This window comes from Neomonachus schauinslandi, chromosome 5, assembly GCF_002201575.2.
Source record: "Neomonachus schauinslandi chromosome 5, ASM220157v2, whole genome shotgun sequence".
In the NCBI taxonomy this organism is placed as follows: domain Eukaryota; kingdom Metazoa; phylum Chordata; class Mammalia; order Carnivora; family Phocidae; genus Neomonachus; species Neomonachus schauinslandi.
In genome coordinates, this window is record NC_058407.1 from 62,424,289 (window position 1) to 62,447,982 (window position 23,694).

General features: G+C 36.9%; 1 protein-coding gene and 1 pseudogene across 2 annotated transcripts in view; both read right to left on the reverse strand.

The window, feature by feature from the left end:
* Positions 1-7,633: 7,633 nt before the first annotated feature.
* The window catches only part of ATF1 (activating transcription factor 1), a 78,509-nt gene continuing 62,448 nt past the window's right edge, over positions 7,634-23,694 (reverse strand). For both annotated transcript variants that reach the window (XM_021704804.1, XM_044915420.1), the window contains 4 exons: positions 20,523-20,653; positions 16,929-17,111; positions 16,684-16,843; positions 7,634-9,158 (listed from right to left, as the gene is read on the reverse strand). In XM_021704804.1, the coding sequence (XP_021560479.1) occupies positions 9,014-9,158; positions 16,684-16,843; positions 16,929-17,111; positions 20,523-20,653 (619 nt within the window). In that variant the 3' untranslated portion in view covers positions 7,634-9,013. The remainder of the gene's footprint in view (positions 9,159-16,683; positions 16,844-16,928; positions 17,112-20,522; positions 20,654-23,694) is intronic.
* On the reverse strand, positions 20,801-22,808 carry LOC110593658 (annotated as a pseudogene).

Sequence of the window (23,694 nt, forward strand, 5' to 3'; positions counted from 1 at the left end):
TGCAACTTAATTGGTATAAATATAATTCCTTAAGTGTTTGGTAGAATTGACCAGTGAACCCATTTGGATCTAGTGCTTTTTATTTTAGAAAGTTATTCATTATTGATTTCAATTTCTTTAATAAATATTCTTCTATGTCTTCTTCACATGTGAGTTTTGTCAGATTGTGTCTTTTAAGGAACTGGACCCTTTCATCTAGTTATCAAATTTGTTGGCAAAGAATTGTGCAGACTATTCCTTTATTCTTTTTATGTCTGTAGGATCAGTAACGATGTTCCCTCTTTCCATTTTACTCTTAACTTGTGTCTTCTTTCTTTTTTTCTTAACCTGTTTAGAGGCCTAAACCTATCCCTCATGAACAGAGACACAAAAATCTTCAACAAACATTAGCAGATCAAGTCCAGAATAAAAAAGATTATGCATCATGACCAAGTGGTAGTTCTCCTGAGGATGCAAGAGGCTTATCAATTTTATTGATCTTTTCAGGGAACCGGCTTTTGGTTTCATTGATTTTTCTCCATTGATTTCCTGTTTTCAATTTCATAGGTTTCTGTTCTAATTTTTATTATTTTTCTCTTCTGCTTACTTATAACGTAACTGAATCTAACAATGTTTCCCTGTGTTTTGTACCTTTTTTGTGACTTGTTTAGGATGTACTTTTTGTGACCCATTTAAGAAATACTTCCTGGGGCACATGGGTGGTTCAGTCGGTTAATCATCTGCCTTCGGCTCAGGTCATGATCCCAGGGTCCTGGGATGAGTCCCACATCGGGCTCCCTGCTTGGCGGGGAGTCTGCTTCTCCCTCTGCCTTTCCCCTTGGCTTGGCTCTCTCTCAAATAAATAAATAAAATCTTAAAAAGAAAAAAATCCTTCCCTAAGTTGAGGTCTTAAAGGTATTCCTTACATTATCTTCTAAAGGTTTTTATAGTTTTTGTCTCTCATATTTCAATCTTCCATTCACCCAGAATTGACTTTTGTGTATGGTGTGAGGTAGGAATCCAAGTTCCATTTTTCCTATGTGAATAACCAGTACTTCCAGCACCATTTATTTAGTTTTTAAACTTTTGGTATGGAAAAATCACATATATACAAAGATAGAATAATACACTCCATGACAATTATCATTCCATGGCCAATCTTGCTATATTTATATCCCTATCTACTTTCCCCCACTACCATAATTATTTTGAAGTAAATTCCAAAAATTATGTAATTTTATCTATAAACATTTTATTTCAAAAAATAAGGTATTTTAAAACATAATTTCAACACCATTATCACACTTAAAATAATTATAATTCTTTAATAGCAACTCATTAAATAAATCCAGCATTACCCTGATACCCAAAAGCAGACAAAGACATTACAAGAACATAATACTGCAGACCAATTATCCCTCATGAACAGAGACACAAAAATCTTCAATAAACATTAGCAGATCAAGTCCAGAATAAAAAAGATTATGCTTCATGACCAAGTGGTAGTTCTCCTGAGGATGCAAGACTGGTTCAATATCAGGAAATCAATTAATAAAATCTGTCATATAAACAAACTAATAAAAGCCAAATGATGATATCAATGGGTGTAGAAAAAGCATTTGGTAAAACTCAACAACTGTCCTTGATTAAAAAAAAAAAAAATCTCATGAACTTGGAACAGAAGGAAACTCCCCTGAGAAGTGGCTTCTATAAACAAAACAAAACAAAACAAAAATCCTACAGCTAGTATCATACTTAATGTTAAAACTGAGTGGGTTTCCCCTTAAGAGTGGGAGAAATTAAGAATGAGTAAGTCCACTCTTACCAATCCTATTCAACATTGTACTAGAATTCTTAGGCAGTAAAATAAAGCAGGATAAATTAAAAGCATACAGGTTTTATTTTTATTTATTTTTATTTATTTTTTTTTAAAGATTTTATTTATTTATTTGACAGAGAGACACAGCGAGAGAGGGAACACAAGCAGGGGGAGTGGGGGAGGGAGAAGCAGGCTTCTTGCCGAGCAGGGAGTCCGATGTGGGACTCGATCCCAGGACCCTGGGATCATGACCTGAGCCGAAGGCAGACGCTTAACGACTGAGCCACCCAGGTGCCCCAAAGCATACAGGTTTTAAAGAGATAAAATTGTGTCTATTCACAGATGACATTATCGACATTGAACTCCCCTGCGTGCCCCCCCCCCCGGCTATAAATAGCTGTAAGAAAAAAAAAAGAAAAAGTAATAATTAGGTATAAATCTAACAAAATACATGCATGGTCTCTATGTCAGAATGAAAAGAAAAGAAAAAATCTGAGGAAGACAATTTAAAAAGATCTAAATAAAGGAGATATATTGTGTTTATGGATTGGAAGCCTCAGTATTGTTAATTCTTCATGAGTTGATCTATATATAGGTTTAATACACCCCAATCAAAATCCAGTAAGATTTTTTTTTAAATAGATATGGCAAGTTGATTCTAGTATTTATATAGAAAGGCAAAGGAACTAGAATGGCCAAACAATTTCAATGGGGGAAAAAAAACCCAAAAGCAAAAAATAAAACTTAAAAAACTCGTACTACCTGATTTCAAGACTTACTATAAAGCTACAGTAATCAAGACTGTGGTTTTGGTGAGAGGATAAATACATATAGATCAATGGAACATAGTCATATGAAACTAGTCGTTTGAAGAATTTGTTGAGACTTATTGCCCGATATATGGTTCTTTTTATAAACACTCTAAAACATTCTTTGAAAAGAATGACTTCTAGCTTTGTATTCTATGTCGAATTTCACTGATTGTAAGATGCACATTTTTAACGTCCAGACATCTCTGAAATCAGTATGCATCTGGCCATCAATGGGCTGTCATCTACTGGTGGTGGTTTTTCTTTCTTACTGGTACTTAAAGGGCGCCTGGATGGCTCTGTCGGTTAAGCATCCGACTCTTGATCTCAGCTCAGGTCTTGATCTCAGGGTCTTTCTTGTACTTAAGATCATAGTATGCCTTACAATCAATGGTGGTTTACAGTTGGTGAAATTCAGTATATTAGGTCAAGTTTTTAGTTGTTCAAATTGATGTGTTTAGTGGTTGTTTTCCTGGTTTTTGCATCAATCATGAGAGAGAGAGGTTAAAAACCTACTAAGATTGTGTATTTTTCTTTCTCATATTTCTGCATTTTGCTTCACATCCTGACCCTGTATTATGTGCATTCAAGTTTAGATGTTTTATCTTCTAGATGAATTGAATCTTTCATTTTATAGTGACTCTCTTGTCCCCAAGTAATGTTTTCTTTAAAGTCTATTACTGTTGGGGCCCCTGGGTGGCGCAGTCGGTGAAGCTTCCGACTCTTGGTTTTGGCTCAGGTCATAATCTCAGGGCTGTGAAATCGAGCCCCGTGTCAGGCTCCACTCACTCAGCGTGGAGTCTGAGATTCTCTCTCCCTCTGCCTCTCCCACTTGTGCTCTAATAAATCTTTTAAAAAAAAATAAAGTCTATTTTGTTCAATATAAATATAGCTATACCAGTGCTTTCCTTTGGCTAGTATTTGGTACAACTTTTTCCATGTTTTTCCTTTCAACCCTTCTGTATCCTTGTATTTTAGATATACCTTTTGTAAATAACATATAGATGGATATTGTTTTCTAATTCAACATGACAATTTTTGGTCTTTAACTGATAACGCCAGTACATTTACATTTATTATTACCGATATGTACAGATTTCTACCATTTTACTTTGGGCAATTTGTCCTGCCTGTTTCTCTCCTTTCCTGTTTTCTTTTGGACTGATGAATATTTTCATTAGGTGTAGAATTCTAAATGTTTTACTATGTACAATGATATAGTCTTTCTAAAGATTTCTTACTTGAGAGGGAGCAAGTGATCAGGAGCAGGGGGAGCGGCAGGCAGAGAGGGAAAAGCTTCCCTGCTGAGCAGGGAGCCCGATGCAGGGCTCGATCCCAGGACCCTGGGATCATGACCTGAGCTGAAGGCAGACGCTTAACCAACTGAGCCACCCAGGTGCCCCAGTGATCTAGTTTCTCAGCAGAGGGCTCTCTTTTCCCCAAGTAGTCTGAGCTTGTGAAAGACCATGTTTCATGTTTATTTGGTATCTTCACCAAGCCCAGTGTTTTGTACATAGTTAATTCATAGAAATTGCATTTGATTACTTATGAAGGTAATGAGTAGTGGGCAAAGAAGTAATGTGGACTTTTTTTTCCTTTTTGAAATTCACTGTTAGAAAGTCTAAGTCCATTTTTGTTTAGTATTTTGTAAACTTTAAGTGTTATTTGCAGAATGTTTTGGGAATAAAAAAAAAATGGGGAAGGAAGCATTTTTTCCAGATGTGATATTAAATATCTAATTGTTGTCAGTGGAAAGTAAAATGCTTTGATGGGTTCATTTATTTTCCCCAAAACAAAGTATTGTTGCCATAGATAAAATCCCAAGTTTTGTTTGGTCTCCTTGACCTTTCATTTAGAGAATGGCACATTATTAAGATATCATTTATGAAGTTCTAAAATAAAGACAGTATCATCTAATCTGTGTTACTTATGGAGTCATGTAGTAAGTATAAAAATACAAACTTGGGGGCACCTGGCTGGTTCAGTCAGTAGAGCATGCGACTCTTGATCTTGGGGTTTTAAGTCCTAGCCCCATGTTGGGTGTAGAGATTACTTAAAAAAAAAAAAAAAAAAAAAAAAGGATTGGATCCACACTAAACTCCTGATAGTGGTTTCCTTTAGGAAGATAAATGGGACTAGGGATCAGAAAATGACCTGAAGTAAAGATAACACAATGTTAACATTTATTATTCTGGAATGGTGGGTGTACAAGGATTTGATATGTTATAAACTTGTGTAGTTTTAGAAGTTTGTAAAACTTTTGTGATTTTAAAATGAAGGCTGCCATCTAGTGGACACATTTAAGTAGAACTTTAAAAATCTTTGATAAAGGGTAAAGATACAATGGAACAAAGCTTTTCAGACACTTCAACACAGATAAGAAGGTACATAATGAAGGTTAAGACCACAGACTTTAGGAGTTGATCACACCTAGCTCTGAACCCTAGTTTTGTTATTTACTCTGTGATTTGGGCAAAGTATCAAACTTCTCTATGCCTTAGTGAGTTAAAACCCCAGACCTTTATTCATTTAAACATTATGGAGCATCCCTATGAACCGGGTAAGTGCTGCCTCTGGACTGTAGGGACACGGAAAAGCACAAAAGAGAGTCCCCACCCCCCTGAGTTTAATAAAGAGGAGAGACTACTATTTTATTTTTTAAATGGAATTAGTGCCCTTTTATTTATTTATCTTTAAAGTAAGCTCTACACCCAACGTGGGGCTTAAACTCACAAACCTGACATCAGGAGTCACATGCTCTACCGACTGAGCCAGCCAGGCACCTCAAGACTACGAGGATTGAATGGTTAGATACTAGGTTTAAGTCCCAGATCCCTGGTTATTAATGCTCATATAATCTTAGGCAAGTAACAAGCTCAGAGGATGACATCACTATCTAAATTGCACAAGAGCTGTAACACTCTCTTGTTCACCACTCTTTTCCTTGTAAGGCTTGACATAAAAAGGCCTTTAATAAATATCTGAATGAATGAATGCCATTACTTCAGTAGTTTCCTCAATAAATACTCCATATTAAGGAAATGGTATAACTGTGATGTATATAGGAAACCCAGGATTTGTAACAATTTAAAAATTTATACATATTTATGTAAGTTACCAGTTAAAAACTGTTATATATACTTATCTAAGGCAGTTAACTACTATATATATCCTGTCAACTTTGAGGAAAAGGATCCCAACCATGAAATAATAAAGAACCAATCTCTAATGCCTAATGTTTGTTATAAAGAAACTTACACTGAGGGGATAGAGTTACCAGAATCTGTCTCTTTAAAAAAAAAAAAAAAAAAAAAAAAGGTTAAATAGACTAAACCTCTTCCAAATGACTGTTCTTGGAAAGATTCTTGCCAAACTCTCCCTAGCACAGGCTTCTGCATTCTACAACCTTAATATATTAGGCATTCCTTTACTTTGTTTTATAGTAAAAACAAGCAGTAGTTATTAAACATAACCTACTTTGTATAACAAAGTAATATAACTGTAATTAGATTTTCATATACTTTGACATTATTCTGTTTCACTATAACCTGTGACTTTTCCTTTAAATCAAGCCCTTAGTCAAATTTCACTCATTTTATATCATTTCTACAGCATCTTTTCTGAGAATTTTAACTGCCATTATTACAACTATATAATCACAAGCCATAAATATTTTTATATCATCCCTATGTCCACATATTTTCACTGGAGAAAAACACATTTAACCAGTAACTCCAATATAATTACTGAATGAACAAATACATAGCTGACCCTTGAGCAACACAGGCTTGACCCGTGCAAGTCCACTTAAACATGGATCTTTTTTTTTTGATACAGTACAGTACTCGAAATATATTTTCCTTGTGATTTTAATATTTTCTTTTCTCTAGCTCTACTGTAAGAATACACTATATAATAATACATGGAACATACAAAATATTTGTTAATTGTTATTGGTAAGGCAATAGGTCAGCAGTAGGTTCGTATGAGTTTTGGGGGAGTCAAAATTGTGTGTGGATTTTTGACTGCATAGGGGGTCTGTGCCCCTAACCCCTGCATTGTTCAAGGGTCAACTGTAGTAAGATTTTCAAAGCTCTAATACATGCCATTCATGCTCTGCACAATAAAATTAAAGTGATAATTTATATACTCAAGATTTGTTCATGGGCAGTAATTATTTCCATCAATATAATATATAAATTGATAATAAATGCATGTAAAACAGTAAATTGAGCTAAGGAAATAATATCACTGGTCTTTTGAACTTTTGGAGTCTAATTTAGGTTTGGACTATAATCACTTTCAAAATTTCATAAGCCCCTCATTGGATTCAAGTTAGAAAAACATCTTGAAAGATAATCTGGTATGCATTTATGGAATCATCAGTAGCTTGCTCATGCCCGTTCTATACTGCTAGCCTAGGTAACCTGATTTAGTGAGGGCGAGGCTCTACACCAGAAGTCTGCAGCAGTGTTAAGTTTATAAAGATTTATGATGTCCAGCTGTTAAGGCATTAAGAGCTGAACGATCCCTGTGACAGCCAAGTATAACATCTACCCTATATTATCTTTTAAAATACTCTTGACATAACAGATTGACCCCATACCTCCTCTTGGCTTTATACCAAATAATAAGTGATAGAAGTAATGCCACAGGTGATCAAACTTTTTTCTTTTCACAAACTGCTGCCAAATCAACAGTCCCATTTTTAAAAATACTGTTAATTAAGGTTTTCATTAGGATTACATAAATTTGTCAATTAAGGTTTCTACATCACATGCTCCCTAACCACGTCCTAATAAACACTTGCAGAACAAAAAACTTAGCTACTTTTAGTTTATTGTAACCGGTTCTGACTGAATCAAACATGTAAAAGATACCCTCTCTTAAAATAGGCTGTGTAGACCAGAATTTTAAATTTATTCTCATTTTAAAACTAGAAAAGTACTATAGTTAGTATAATTAATGGAATAGCTATCAGGAAACTTGTTCACATATCAAGCAATATATTTTACATTTGGCGAACTTAATTTTATCAAATATCCTTTAATTTCACAGACAACAATATGCTACATATTGTATAAGAAGCGCATAATAGTTTTGCAGTACAATTTCAAAGTGTATACAAACTGGAATACAGAGGTTAAACACTGGTGTACTGATGGGCATTCTTGAGCTTTAGATAAAACTGCATACAAAACTTGCAATTCAAATATTAGCCAATCTGGAAACTTCTCATAATATAAAAATGATACTTTGAGATGCAAAATATTTTTTTTTTTACTTAAACTGTATAAACATTTAAAATAATCATTAAAAACTCAACTTTAGAATTTATAAAGATTAGCTATAAAAATATATTGGCAGTCACTTTTCTTAGAAATGTACCATTCACTACATTACAAAATAGACTCTAACATAAAATTGCCTTAATAACCATACTATTTTAGAATCTGATAAACCTTACATTAAATTGGTTATAAAATCCTCTTGGAAAACTTTGGTATGCATCTTCAGAAGGTTTTTAAAAAATACTCTAATATCCTCTCAAGGGCCTGTAAACATTCTTTTCTATTAAAGCACAACAGAATAAGTAATGTATATTCAACTGCATACAGAATATAGAATCAAAAAACAATTTATTATATATTTGTAGAAAATCTCCATTCCCAGAGTGACCAAAAAACAAGCTATTTAAAAGTATAAAACTTTTAAACAGTTCTCCTTCCATTCTGATAAAAAAAAAAAAAAGTTACAAAATCACCACACTCCATTCATGTACCTTAGATGCCTTTTAGGACAAAGCCTCAAAAACAGTTAACCCAAGCAAGTCTCAAAATTCCTCTCAAGTCCAAAAAACAAACTTTAAAAAACCCATTTAAAAGATCTGACAACAGAACAAGTATACATAATCAGAACACATAATTTATATATTTAGTTATGTATTAGCTTTTCTATTTGTAATTTAGAATTTATTGGCAGAAATAAAACAGATACACGCAAGCACGCACTCACACAATTGAAAAACGTAAAATTTAGGAAACAGTAAGAAATGCAAACCTACAGGGTAAACTGATTTATTTTAAAAATCAATTTACCAAATTTCATCTTATCTGCCATTTTTGGATTCTTGTTATTTAGAAAATTCAAATTGGTGAAAGTTCATTTCCTGCTTCTTGAGTAGGTTTAATTTTTACAGAGTTTCCAGTTGTGCCAGTAACTTCTTTGAGGTCATTTTCCACTATATCTTCTGTCACCAGATCTCTTGCATAAGATATTTATCTTTGAGTTGCAAAAGCCTAAATAAAAAGCTTCATTTTTGACCTTTTAATTTATAAACTCCACTAAAAAGAAAAGAAATCCATCTAATTTTTAGGCAAGTCTGCAAAAATATTTTCTTTCTTAATCAAACACTTTTATGGGAATAAAGATCCTTCAAAGTTTTTAACTCTTCTATTAGAGTTTTGTTTTGATTTTCCAAGACTGCGACTCGATTTTCCAGGCATTTCACATACTCTTTCTTCTTTCTGCGACATTCTCGAGCAGCTTCTCTAAATAGAAGCATTAAAAACCAATGTTAGAAAAGTTCACATTCTTTAAATGGTAAATGCACCTCAGTAATCCTCCCTGGTCATCTATAGACAGTGAAATACATTGATCTTAAGTGTAGAATCCATTCCGTTTGGCAAATGCATCCACCTGTATAACCCACATACTCATCAAGACAGAACATCTCTGCTGTCCCAGAAAGCTCCCCCATGCCCATTCCTGATCAGTCCTCTCACCAGACAACTACTGTTCTCGTTTTTATCACCACAGATGAAGTTTTTCCTATTCTACAACCTCCTTCAGAATGTACTCTTGTGTTTGGTCTCCTTTCACTCATTGTATTTTTGAGGCTCATCGATGGTGCTGTGCAGTGGTTTTTACCTTACTGTTGCAGGTGTATTCCACTGTGTGACTATCACCACAGTTTACTGATCTATTCTTTAGGGCTGTTTCTAGTTTTAGCTGCTATGCTTATGTCTGTCTCTTTGTGAACACATGTCCCATTTTTCCTGCATAAATATCAAGGAGCGAAATTTATAGGTCCCCTGGTTAACTTCTGACACAGTTTCTTTAGTTTTTATTTGGGTTTTAATTACAAACAGTGCTTTATACTCAGCTTTGTACGTGTCCTCTTAGAATATTTTTTTTTAAAAGGTTTTATTTGGGGCGCCTGGGTGGCTCAGTCATGAAGCGTCTGCCTTCGGCTCAGGTCATGATCCTGGGGTCCTGGGATCATGACCTGAGCTGAAGGCAGACGCTTAACCGACTGAGCCACCCAGGCACCCCTAGAATATTTCTATGAAGTCACAGACATGTATTACATATATGTAGAAGTAAAAAAATATTACTTTATTTTTTTATACTATGTATTGCAGGTATTATCTGCAACTTGCTTTTTTTTACACATACAGTTTTAATGGTATTTCTATGTTGGTACAGATCTTTGCCATGTGAATATTTCATTGTTAATTCATTTTCATTTCCCTAACTACTACTAGTGAGACTGAACATCTTTTCAAATATTGGTCTTTTGGATTGTTTATGTAAACTGACTACTCATACCCTTTTTTCAATTCATACCTTATCTTGTTTTACGATGAGAAATTATAACCTAAGAACACTCTCTCTGTGCATTATATATATTAGTCCTTTATCTTTTTAAAAAAAGGTTTATTTGAGAGAGAGAGTGAGAGACTGTGTGCGCATGGGGGGAGGGGTAGAGGGAGAGAGAGTCTTTTTTTTTTTTTTTTTTAAAGATTTTATTTATTTATTCATGAGAGACAGAGAGAGAGAGGCAGAGGGAGAAGCAGGCTCCCAAGGAGCAGGGAGCCCGATGCGGAACTCGATCCCAGGACCCTGAGATCATGACCTGAGCTGAAGGCAGCCGCTTAACCATCTGAGCCACCCAGGTGCCCCTAGGGAGAGAGAGTCTTAAGGAGACTCTGAGCTGAGTGCAGAGCTTGATCTCACAACCTTGCGATCGCGTCCTGAGCTGAAACCAAGAATCAGATGCTTAACCAACTGCCCAGACACCACCCTCCCATGTTTTTTTTTTTTTCCCCAAAGATTTTATTTATTTGACACAGAGTGAGAGAGAGAGAGAGCATAAGCAGGGGGAGTGGCAGGCAGGCAGAGGGAGAAGCAGGCTCTCTGCTGAGCAAGGAGCCTGATGCGGGACTCGATCCCAGGACCCTGGGATCATGACCTGAGCCAAAGGCAGCTGCTTAACCGACTGAGCCACCCAGGCGCCCCGCCTTTATCTGTTTTTATATAATTTTCTAATCTACCCTTTGACTTCTCATACTTTTATACCATAAATGTTTCTTTTTCAGTCTTTTTCTTGGCTTATATTAAAATTCCAAGCACTGTGTGTTCTTAGTTTTAAAGATTCTATGGCTTAATTTTTCCACAATGAAGTCTTTAACCCATCTGGAATAACGTTTGTATGTGATATAAGATAGGAGTCCAGGGGTGCCTGGGTGGCTCAGTCGTTAAGCGTCTGCCTTCAGCTCACGTCATGATCCCGGGGTCCTGGGATCGAGCCCGGTATTGGGTTCCCTGCTCGGCAGGAGGCCTGCTTCTCCCTCTCCCACTCCCCCTGCTTGTGTTCCCTCTCTCGCTGTGTCTCTGTCAAATAAATAAAATCTTTAAAAGAAGTCCAATTTAATTTTCTTTCAGATGTGGAGCTGTGTCAGTTAACATTTATTAAATAAACCGTCCTTTAGAAGGGTTGTACTTAACTAACACAAAAAGCTATTTCTGCGCTCTACCCTGTTTGCTAATGTTACTGTCTGCCCCTTTGCTGATACAAGTTTGGGGTTTTTTTTTTTTTTTTCGTTTTGTTTTTTTTTCCACCCAGGCGCCCCACTTATACCAAGTTTTGATTACAGTAGCTTTAGAGAGTATGTTTCAGTATGCCTAACAGGACAAGTAACCTCTTTCTGTTCTTGACCATTTTTTTTTAAGATTTTATTATTATTTGACACACACAGGAGAGAGAGAGACAGAGTAAGCATGGGGAGTGGGAGGCAGAGGGAGAAGCAGGCTCCTCGCTGAGCAGGGAGCCCGATGCGGGGCTCGATCCCAGGACCCTGGGATCATGACCTGAGCTGAAGGCAGATGCTTAACTGACTGAGCCACCCAGGCGCCCCCGTTCTTGACCTTTCTTGAATGCTTTTTTCTTTCATGTAAACTTTCATCTTATTTTGTCCAATTCCATGGAGACCTACAGAGATTCTAATTTGAGTCACAATAAAATTGTATGTAAATTGGAAGAACTGATATTTTATAATAGTCCTCATCAAAGAATACTGATATTTTTTCTATGTTCGGACTGTTTTAGCTCTCAATAAGATTTTTAAAATGTGGGTCCTATGCCTTTCCTATTGAATTTACTGAGTATTTTATGATTTGTCATTAATGTGAAATTACTTCCCATTTTATTTTCAAGATGGTAATTCATAGCAGAACAACTTACTAAATTTCCTTATAAATCACTTGTAGTTTTAAAATTAATTACGGAATAGTATACACACAAAAGACTGTGGTGTAGATATAAGTTATGAAGCATAGTGATAAAATGAACACATGTAAACCCCAACACCCAACTTAACAGAAAATATGATCCATACTGTTGAAGAACCCTCTGTGCTTTTTCCTGATTCCATACCCCTGCTCTTGCCCAGAAGCAATTACTAGCTTCAGTCTTTTGCTTATTTTCTAAAACTACAACTTGTTTTCCCTCAACTTTATTTTTCTAATATTTATTCATGTTAAAATGATCATTCACTCAGTCAATACAAATGAACACTATTACATTGGATTCATAAATTGTGGTTGTATTTATACACTCTGTTACTGATGAATATTTAGGTGTTTTCCTGATTTTTGCTGTTTGAACATTCTTATGTATACTTCCTGCAATAGTCTCTCTCAGTCACATACATAGAATGAAACAGCTAAATGGCAGAGCATATCCAGGTGAACTACACAAGATAAGGCCAATTAATTTCAAAGTGGCCATACCAATTTTCACTCCCGTAAGCAGTCTCTGAGTTCCACTGTTCCAAAACCTTGCCAATTCCTGGTTAGACTTTAAGACTTTTGTCAAGTGGGTGGGGATAAATGATATCTAAGTATGTGGTATTAATTTGCATTTCTCTGATTACTGATAAGGGCAAGCAATCCTTCATATGATTACTAACCACTTGTGTTTTCTGAGAAATGCCTATTCATCTTTTGTTGGGTTATACTTATTAATTTAGAAGATATTTACATTTTTTCAAACAAATTCTTTTTGGGGATTAGATACGTTACATATATCCTCTATAGGGTTGAAGCTTATATTTTGACTCTATCTTCTGATGAACAGAAATTATTAATGAAGATTCATTTATCTTTTATGTTAATGTTTGTGTGTGGGAGGGGGTGTGAGGTGTTTTAAGGTATCTTTCCCTGTTCCTGAAACCGTAAGATTATATATTCTCACTGAAAAATTTCAAAATGTCACCTTTCACATTTATGTTTTGAAATCCATCTGCAGTGATTTTTGTGTATGGTGTGAGAAAGAAAGCGAGTATTTTTTCACCGATCAGTAATTCTCCTAATACCATTTATTGAAGAGTCCCTCCTCACCCCAATAATCTGTCCCACCATATCAGGGTTTCATGTGTCCATGGACCTATTTTTGAGCTATTTCTTTGGTCCTTTGGGGCTTTTTTTCTCCATGCCGGTATCCCATTTCAATTACCACAGCTTTAAATAAAACTTGATATCTCCTCACCTTATTCTTGTCTGGAATATTTTGGCTGTTCTTGGCCCTCTACTCTTCTATAAATTTTAGTATCACTTGTCAAGTTCTTCAAACAACCTGTTTGGGTTTTGATTGGAACTGCATTGAATCTATGGATCAATTGGGGGAAAAATAGTCATCTTTATAATACTGAGTTTCTGTATCTATGGACACAGTATTTATTTCTCCATTATTTAGATCTTCCTTAATGTCTTTCAAAAACACTGTATAATATTTTTCATAAATGTCCTGGACATCTGTTAGATTTATTCTCGGGTATTTTATTTGTTGATAACATAAATAATATCTTTTTAATAATTATCAAATTATTGCTGATGTAAAGAAGTATGATTTTTGAAAATGGGCTTTATATCTAGCAATCTTTATAAATTTGTTACTTCTAATAATTTTTCTGTAAGTCCATTTTAAAAATAGGCAATTATATAAAAAATAGGTTTTATTTCTTTCATTTAAATCCTTATAATCCCCCCCAGCCCTTTTCCTGTTTTACTAAACTATCAAAGGTTTCCAGTACAATGTTGAAGAAAATCGTTTCTTTTTCAAGTTTTCATACTTTGTAGATGATTCTCCTTGATATTCTAAGCAGATGAATATATATTTGCTACTAATAACAGTTTTATTTCTCCCAATTTTTACCATTTTTATAGCCTCTTGATCTTTGATGATTTTCAATGACATCATTTTTTTTCCTTTAAATTAGTAGAGAGATAACTGAATACTTTCCATAACGCATTCTTTTTTTTTTTTTTTTTTATCTGAGAGAGAGAATGGGAGACAGAGAGCATGAGAGGGAGGAGGGTCCGAGGGAGAAGCAGACTCCCCGCCGAGCAGGGAGCCCGATGCGGGACTCGATCCCGGGACTCCAGGATCATGACCTGTGCCGAAGGCAGTCGCTTAACCGACTGAGCCACCCAGGCGCCCGGCCATAACTCATTCTTTTGTCTGCTCTTCCTGCTGACTCTAGCTCCTGAAAGGTAGTGTGTGGTATTATCTAAGTCTTTGGACTCTGAAACTTGGACCCATGTGTTTAAATCCTACCTCTACTACTTACTAGGTAGTTTAACCTTGGGCAAATAAATTAACCTAAGCCTCAGTTTCCTCATCTCGAAAAAACTGGAAATAATATATACACCTCAAAGATTTTTGTGAAAATTACATAAAGGCTTGGCACATATCATGATGGAGTCCTAATTCCTTGAGGACTAATTCCTCTGTCATTTTTCAACTTGTATTTGTTAGAATTCAATGTATGGGAATTTGTTTAAGCCTGTGTTGAGATTGCTTTTTTCCAAAAAGTTGGGGACACTATGGACCCAGACCCATTTTTAAATTACAGCTGACTCTTGAACAACACAGGTTTCAACTGTGTGAGTCTACTTATATGCAGATTTTTTCAATAAATATAGTATTATAAATGTATTTTCTCTTCCTTACGATTTTCTTAATAACCTTTTTTCTCCAGCTTACTTTTTCAGCATATAATACATATAACATACAAAATATGTGTTTCAGTAAGGATTCTGGTCAACAGGAGGCTAAGTTTTGGGGGAGTCAAAAGTTATACATGAATTTTCAACTGTGGGGGGTCAGGGTCAATTTTAGAAACCCTCCATTTTTGGTAGAGCACATCTTGGGAACTGACTTCATGAAAAAGAATCTCTGATCCAGTGTCCCAGCCTGCACAGACCCCAGGCTTTTGTTCCTAGTCCCCTCTGAGTACCAAAGCTGTACCAATCACAAAGATCTGAATTTATCCACAGAATTTACAGGGGCTGCTTCAGTGCTTATCAGCCTCATGGTTTTGTGCTTCTGGTTCATTCCTAACCTCAACAGGTATCTTACTTTCCTGCAGGCTCATCCAATCATTTAAAAGGGTGATTTTTATATTTCATCAAGCTTTTAAAAATACTACATAGCCTAGGTCATATTGTCAGAAAGAGAAGTCTCATTCTAGTAATTTTTAACAAGTGTTTCAGATTTCCTAGGTACACAATCATACCATCAGCCAAAAAATACACCTTTTTTCTAGTATTTACAGAACTTCAGTTCCTTGTCTTCGTGCATTTGTTGGAACCTCCAAAACAGACAATCCCTGCCATGTTACCAAGTTCATTTACAATGATGCCTGCTCTTAGTTTTTAGTAAAGAAACATTGTATCTTGAAGTAATTAAATGCATCTCTCTGGTCCTTTTAGGATAATTTTTATTGCTTTAGAAAAACATCCTTTTATTCTAGCTTTCTAACTTATTGGTGAGGAACTGAAAATAGAATCCTATTGTAATTTAAAAAAAATGTTCTATTCCTGGGTATTTACCCTTTTTGGTTCCTAATATAGTTTATTGGTGTCCTTTCTCTCTTTTTTTCCTTGAACTCACTGCAGAAGGCTACCCATTATATTCTTTTTCTCAAAGAACTGGTGGTTTTTCATGGCTGATGTATACAGCTCATATAGCTATGTTTAAAATACTTTTAAAATGAGGGGCGCCTGCGTGGCTCAGTCGGTTAAGCGTCTGCCTTCAGCTCAGGTCATGATCCCAGGGTCCTGGGATTGAGCCCTGCGCCAGGCTCCCTGCTCAGCGGGGACCCTGCTCCCTGCCTCTCCTCCCTGCTCGTGCTCTCTCACTACCTGTCGCTGTTTCTCTCAAATAAATAAATAAACCTTAAAAATAAAATACATTTAAAATGAAAGTAAATATTTCTGGAGGTTAAATCACTGCTAATATTCATGGGTGAAATTCATTTTTTATGAGCATTTCTGTGTCAGTTTTTGTAGGAATTCTTTCCTCTTCTTGCTGTCAATGGCAAGCAGCAAATTATTATTTTCATTTAAGTTTTGTCAGCCCAACAAGAATAAAATACATTGTCTGAAAAGCTTTGCTTTGCAGTACTATTCAAAAGACCACTATATATTAAATAAGGAGACTGAGCAATGGGCCGCACCAATCCACCGGAAATGAATTAGACATAATCTAACACTCAGTAAAAACAAAAAACACTATAAACACCTCTCTCTCTTTTTTTTTAAAGTAAGCTCTAAGCCCAATGTGGGGCTCAGACTCACAACCCAAGATGAAGAGGCACGTGATCCACTGACTGAGCCAACCAGGTGCCCCAAACCTCTCTCGTTTTTAATATACACTTCTAGTTCCCCCTGGTTATGTTCTGAGATTTACAAAAACGTTACCCATTCTGGCAGTACAATTTTACTACCTACCTGTTTTTCATCAGCCTTATTTCTCTTTTCAGCTGGGGGTCATCTGTCTTAGCTGTTTGAGACGTGAGCGTCACAGGGGCCGCCATCACCACAGTCTGGGGCAGCGAAGGAGCTGATGGTGTGGTACGGATCTGGTATGTCTGCATATCTCCTGATGCAGCTGTGTGGTCAAAAGAATGAGTTAATGCCTAAGTGTCTTTGAAAGGACGCTGGGATGTTCTCCAGAGACACTTAGGCGTACTTACTTTGTACAACCACCTGGTTGCTGGGCACAAGTATTTGCTGTCCATCAGAGGTCTGGGCATACTGGAGAATTGTTGTACCTTGCTGAGTACTGCCTGAATTTGTCATGGTTAATGTCTGAAGTCCCTGTACTCCATCTGTGCCTGGACTGGCCAGTTGTAAGGCTCCATTTGGGGCAATGGCAACTTTAACCAAAGAGAGAACATAGCTATTGTAAGGCTAGACAATACACTAATTGCAAAGGATTGGTGAAAACAAAAACCCCAAACACTATTTACTAAAACAGGTTTGAATGCAGTTCGACTTGCTGTCAACTACTCTGAGTGAACTATATGTAACAGAAATAAAATGGCATTTCTCTATAAAATTTTATAGTTCAGATGCACTAATCTTAAATTTATTCTCAACCTTTACAATATAACTGATTAGTCAAAACACACTTTAGTCTCCATGAAGCACTGCATGCTGATTGCTAATGCTGTCACGGCCGTTCTGGGGCGTTAGGAGACGGTACCGATGGCTAACTTATAAAGGAAAAGTAAGTAGAAGGAAACATTAACATAGTTTGTAATTTTTATTCAAATAAGCTCAAAAATATTTTTGAATAGATTAAGGTGTGCCTATGGAAAAATTTTAAATAGGATTAAAGGTTACACAATGAAAACATAAATCTTCATACTGCTTCTGAGCTCTGTTAAAACGTATTAAATGTTGTGTGATATTTTTAAAATGTAATAATTTATTCAAGTCATTTCCTAGTGCAAATCACCAGTAAGGTGGTCATGAGAAAGCCCATATGTAGATCACATTACTATGTGTCCCCCAAGCATTTTTCAATAAATTTTACTTATGTTAATGCTTTCCTCTCAAACCTTAAATGAAACACCCAAAAGGTGTGACCAAATAGAAAACGTTTTAGCATTATGCAATTCCACATAATAAATCCCCTTTAGAATTTAATGCTTCATCTCTGTACCCTCTTATCAGATTGTCATTAAGCAAATTTTTCTTCTTCTACACTTTGGCTATCAGAAAGCCAAAGCACACTTGTCTGGATGTGTGTGTTTAGTTGAAAATTTCTTTCAGGAGTTTCTAACTATCCCTCCTCCACCGCCACACAACAAATATTCCCATATACTTTAACTTCTATGACTTTAGAAGTAACGACAGTGTTTAGATGCAGGTATTTGTTTTAAATTTATATTAGCAATTATTTGCAATCTCCTATAACACACATTATATATATATATAAATAAAAAGTAAAACTCCCATTCTCTATCCCTATTTATTCCACTGGCTATCCCACACCCTCATCCTGAGGTAACCATTATTTTTGGTTCCATCCTTCCTAATCTTTTCCTATGTTCACATAGACTTCTATATTAATACGTATCAAAATATGTGTATCCATACACACATATGTAGAGATCTAAGTCTATGTTAAGTATATGTGACAATACAGAATTATAACATTCTTGTCACATATCTTCCTATTTTTTTAAAAGATTTTATTTATTTGAGAGACAGCATGAGCAGGGGGAGGGGCAAAGGGAGAGAGAGAAGCAGACTCCCTATGAGCACAGAGCCAAACGTGGCCCGATCCCAGGACCCCAAGATCATGACCTGAGCTGAAGGCAGATGCTTAACTGACTGAGCCACCCGGGCGCACCTTCCTGTTTTTGTTTAACATGTGTATTTACCTGGTTGAGTTTACTCTAAATCTGCACTGATACAGTAGCCATTAGCCATAAGTGGCTACTTAAAACAAGATAAAAAATTCAGTTCCTCAGTCTCACCAGCCACATTTCAAGTGCTCAGTAGTCACACATGGCTTAGTGGCTACTGTACTGGACAATGTAAATATAGAACATTTTCATCATCAAGGAAGTTCTACTGGATCATGCTGTCTTAAATACTAGTTTGTACTGTACTTATTTCAATTATAACATATATTAGCCTAAGTTTCTATGCAGTTTTTATAATTTCTAATTTTAATTGTTTTAGAATAAACCATATTAGTATATCATAATTTTAACTCGCTAATATGCTACTTTAAGAAAAATTTTTTTTGAAAACTAATGCATGTATATGGTAAAAAAAAAAAAAAACAAACCTCAGTTTTGTTTAAAATGAAAGTGAACTTCTCAACTGCCTCTGATCTTGCTCCCATGTTTCCTTCCTTGCAACCACTGTTCTCAGTTTCTTATGTGTCCACATTGAGGTGTTTTTTATATACTCTTTAATTTATTCATAACAAACTTCACTGAAAGCCTCCTATGCACCAGGCCCTCTATGCCTGGTGTTCACAGCTGTGAACGAGACAAAGTTCTTTCCCTCAAAGAACTTATCCTTGAGAACAGACCATAAATAAGCTGATCTATAATTCTATATAATCTATAATTAAAAAATTAATATATACTTTTTTATAATTACATATAAATGCTATAAAAATATAAGAAAGTTAACCAAAGAGCGTATTTTAAAAAGAGTGGTCTCTGAGGAAGTGACACTTAAGTGGAGCAGGAGTGAGGGTGTAAGTCATGTGAGGCTCTGGGAGGACAATGTGCCAGGCAGCAGGGATGATATCCTGAGGCAGAACAAGCAAGCTTCATGTGGAGAAACAGCAAGAAATTCTGTGTTGCCAGAATGCGATCCAGTGGCAGATGAGATCGGAGTTGGGTAAGCAAGGCCAGATCCTGGATGTAACTTACCCTTACAGAACTTATTCTAGGTGTGATGGAGCATCACTAGAGGATCTGAAGCAAAAGTGGTGTGATCTAATTGGCGTTTTATTTATTTTTAAAAGATTTATTTATTTATTTATTTATTTGACAGAGAGAGAGACAGCAAGAGAGGGAACACAAGCAGGGGGAGTGGGAGAGGGAGAAGCAGGCTTCCTGCTGAGCAGGGAGCCCGATGCGGGGGCTCTATCCCAGGACCCTGGGATCATGACCTGAGCTGAAGGCAGATGCTTAATGACTGAGTCACCCAGGCGCCCCTCTAATTGACATTTTAAATAGATCGCTTTGGCTGCAGTATGGAAAAACAATGAGAGCAAGAACAGAAGCAAAATGACCACCACAGTACTGAGATGAGAGTATAAACCAAGGTGGTGGTGGTGACTGGAGATAGTGAGAGGTGGTCAGATGGGACACAGATTTTGAGGCAAGAGTCAATTAGACTTGAAGAACAGGAGTTAGGAATGGAAGGAGAAATCATCTACAAACGGACAGCACAAAGAATCCCGTAGGGTGATAAAATTATATCTTGATTGTGGTAGTGATTAGACAACTCCATGCATTGTCAAAAATCCAAAGTAAGCGTTATCACTTACAAGCTGTGTGACTTTAGGGACATTATCTAATCTCTTTAAGGCTTTATGGGTTTCCTTATAAATTGACAATTGCCTATCTCACTAAGTTGTTGTAACAAGTAAACGTGATCATGCTGAAAAAGTACTTTGCATTATTTTTGGCTCAAAATGCTATTCTTCAGTTATCCTCGCTATTAAAGCATGATAGTTTTTCTATACACCACTTCTTTATGAAAGTTAGTTTTTGTGTGTCCATCATATAAAAATTTATTCCTATACGTACTGTACTGTCCACTGCTAGTTTGATAGATGGGAGTTGGAACAGACATAGAAGTGACAGCAGAAACTCCAGGGTTTTCTCCGTCTCCTTTTCTGCCCCGTGTATCTTCAGAAGATAGATCTTTCAGAATTTTTCTGTGGAAGATAAAACTCTATTAATCAGTAATGAGGACAGCTTTACAAAAACAAACTGCTAAACCTTTTTCAGTCTCAGGTTAGAAGTGTAATATCTACTAGACATCTAAACTGTTGTGTCAAGGAGCCCTTCTAGTTTAGCACAGACTACTGTAATGATGTGTACTGCAGGCTGGTTACACTACCTGAAAAGAGACACCGAATAAATACTTTTCAATGTACAAGGCTCTTACACAGGTAAGAAATGTCTCCCCTACAAGAGAGAGGACTCCATTATAAGGTATTTCATTAATTAACAAGAATAGTATTCATTTTATAAATAGTGACCTTCGGGGCGCCTGAGTGGCTCAGTCGTTAACTGTCTGCCTTCGGCTCGGGTCACGGTCCCAGGGTCCTGGGATCGAGCCCTGTATCGGGCTCCCTGCTCTGCAGGAGGCCTGCTTCTCCCTCTCCCTCTCCCACTCCCCCTGCTTGTGTTCCCTCTCTCACTGTGTCTCTAACAAATAAATAAAAATCTTTAAAAAAAGTGACCTTCATTTAAAAAGACCAAATTAAAAAAATTTTTTTCAACCTTCAACTCTAGAGTGAGAAGCCCACAGTTCTAAGAAACAAGAAAATTAGAAATAGGACTATAAAAAAGCACACAGTATTAGTGATAAGTGAAATTTTTTTATTTATGAATGATCTTTTTTTATCTCTACACCCAACATGGGGCTCGAACTCACAACCCCGAGATCAAGAGTCACATGCTCCACGGGTTAAGCCAGCCAAGCGCCCCAATAAAATTATTTAACAGGAAGTAAATATAATTAATTCACAGGTATCCCTCAGACTTGGTAAAATGGGACTTATGACCGGACTATGAGGATAGAAAAAGATTCCTTTCTGAATCTGAAAGATCTTCCAAAATACAACTCTGGTGGAGGGACAAATAAGCATTATTTGTTTCTAAGGAGGGAAAAAAAAAAAAAAGAATCTTTCCTCAAGAATTCTGTGTTCATTGTAGAAAAATCAGAAAACTGAAATACTTGTGTGGAAGCAACAAAAAATAGTCAAAAAGGGGGAAAAAAAAAAACCCTTAGCACTGAAAATGATCTTTCATTTATCTACGCCAACCTTCCAGCCTATGCAGGAATTCCCTAACATTCCTAACAGCCTCTATTTCCAGGAATAAGGCACCCACAACTTCCAAACGGTAAACCATTCAATTACTAAGCACTTTTTTTTTTCTAATGTTTTATTTATTTATTCATGAGAGAGAGAGAGGCAGAGGGAGAAGCAGGCTTCCCGCCTAGCAGGGAACCCCATGCGGGACTCGATCCCAGAACCCTGGGATCATGACCTGAGCCGAAGGCAGACACTTAACCATCTGAGCCACCCAGGTGCCCCACTAAGCACTTTCTTATTTAGACCCAAAGCTGGTTCCACCCAGTGAAGCTAAAGAATTTTTTTTTTTTTTTTTTTTTTTAGCAGATAAAGGTTGGTTTTATTGAGTAACTGATCTGTGTTACTGCCAAGGCCACCATGTACACACAAAAGAGAGGGAGTTTTATTTGTCTCGTCCTCCTTGGACAGAGTCTTGATGATTTCCTCCTCCTTGGCCTGGAGCCGCCCTTCACGGCGTTTGCGAGCCCCCCTGGTCTTAGATCTGCAGGCCTCAGCCTGGTCAGCCAGAAGCTTCTTGTGAGCCTTGTTGGCCTTCGGCTTGGGGATGTGTTCCATGAGAATCCACTTGTTCTTGAACACGTTACCCTTCACTTTCAGGTACAGGCTGATACATGTGGCGGTCGATCCTCTTAGATTCACGGTATCTTCTGAGCAGCCAGTGCAAAATTCTCATCCTCCTCATCCAGGTTACCCTCTCAGGCATTCGAGCATTAGCAGTACCTTTTCTCTTACCAACGCCCATATGTCTGCCCTTCCGGCAGGCCAAAGCGTTTTTAGGGCACCGAGCCTGGGAATGGACAGTCACAGGCTTCCGGATGATCAGCCCATCTTTGATCAGTTTTCGGATCTGCTGACAGGAGTTGGCATTGGCAATTTCATTGGTCTCGTTGGGGTCCAACCAGACCTTCTTTCTGCCACAGTGGAGGACACTGGAGGCAAGCCTCTTCTGAAGCCTGAGCATACTCATGGCTGCGGCCGCAGGACCGAAAGGAAAGAACTCGAAGCTAAAGAAATTTAAGCTTAACCCTAACTCTATATCCATGCCCTAACTTTGCAGTACTTATTTGACAACTGCTACAGTTATTTGAGGCCAAGTAATTTTAGTTCCTTCAGCTCTTCTTCTATAATGTGCTGAAAGTTGTTCTCCAGCATGGCCTCCTTTCTCTGGACAATCTTCCCACCAAGAGCTAATATAATTGTAGACTGTATCAACAGATGTCCCACATAGAGAGTAAGAGAGGTGGCAGCCCTACAGGACTCTGTGTTAGGCATCACTGGTTCCTAAACCTGCTTATGTATTAGAATCGTCTAGAGAGGTTTACTGAATGCCATCTGGTATCCCTAATGGCTGAGTGAGTGGGTCAGGACAGGGCTCCAGACCCCTTTAACAGGTCCCCGAATGCTGTTCTTCAGCCAGCCTACCATGAGACTGTGGAATGCTGTGCCAGTTCTTTTTCACTTTTAAGTTATGAAACATTTTGAGCATAAAGAAAAGTACAGAAATTAAAACCCCTATGTACCATATTCCAAGAATCAATAGATAGTAAAATATCCTGCAACCTTGCTGAACTCATTAACTACCTCTGCTTTAGTGGATTCTTTTAAGATTTTCTATATATGAAATCATGTCATCTGCAAATTATTTTATTTCATCCCATCCTTTCCAATCTGGATGCCTTTTATTTCATTTTCTTGCCTAACTGCCTGAATACAATGTTAAATAGAAGTCATGAGAGCAGACATCCACAGCCTTGTTGTGTTCGTGACCTTAGCGAGAAAATACTCAGTTTTCCACCATTACATATGCTGCTGCTTATGGGCTTTTGTACAGGTGCTTTATTAGGCTGAAGAGCTCCCTTCTATTTGTTTGATGA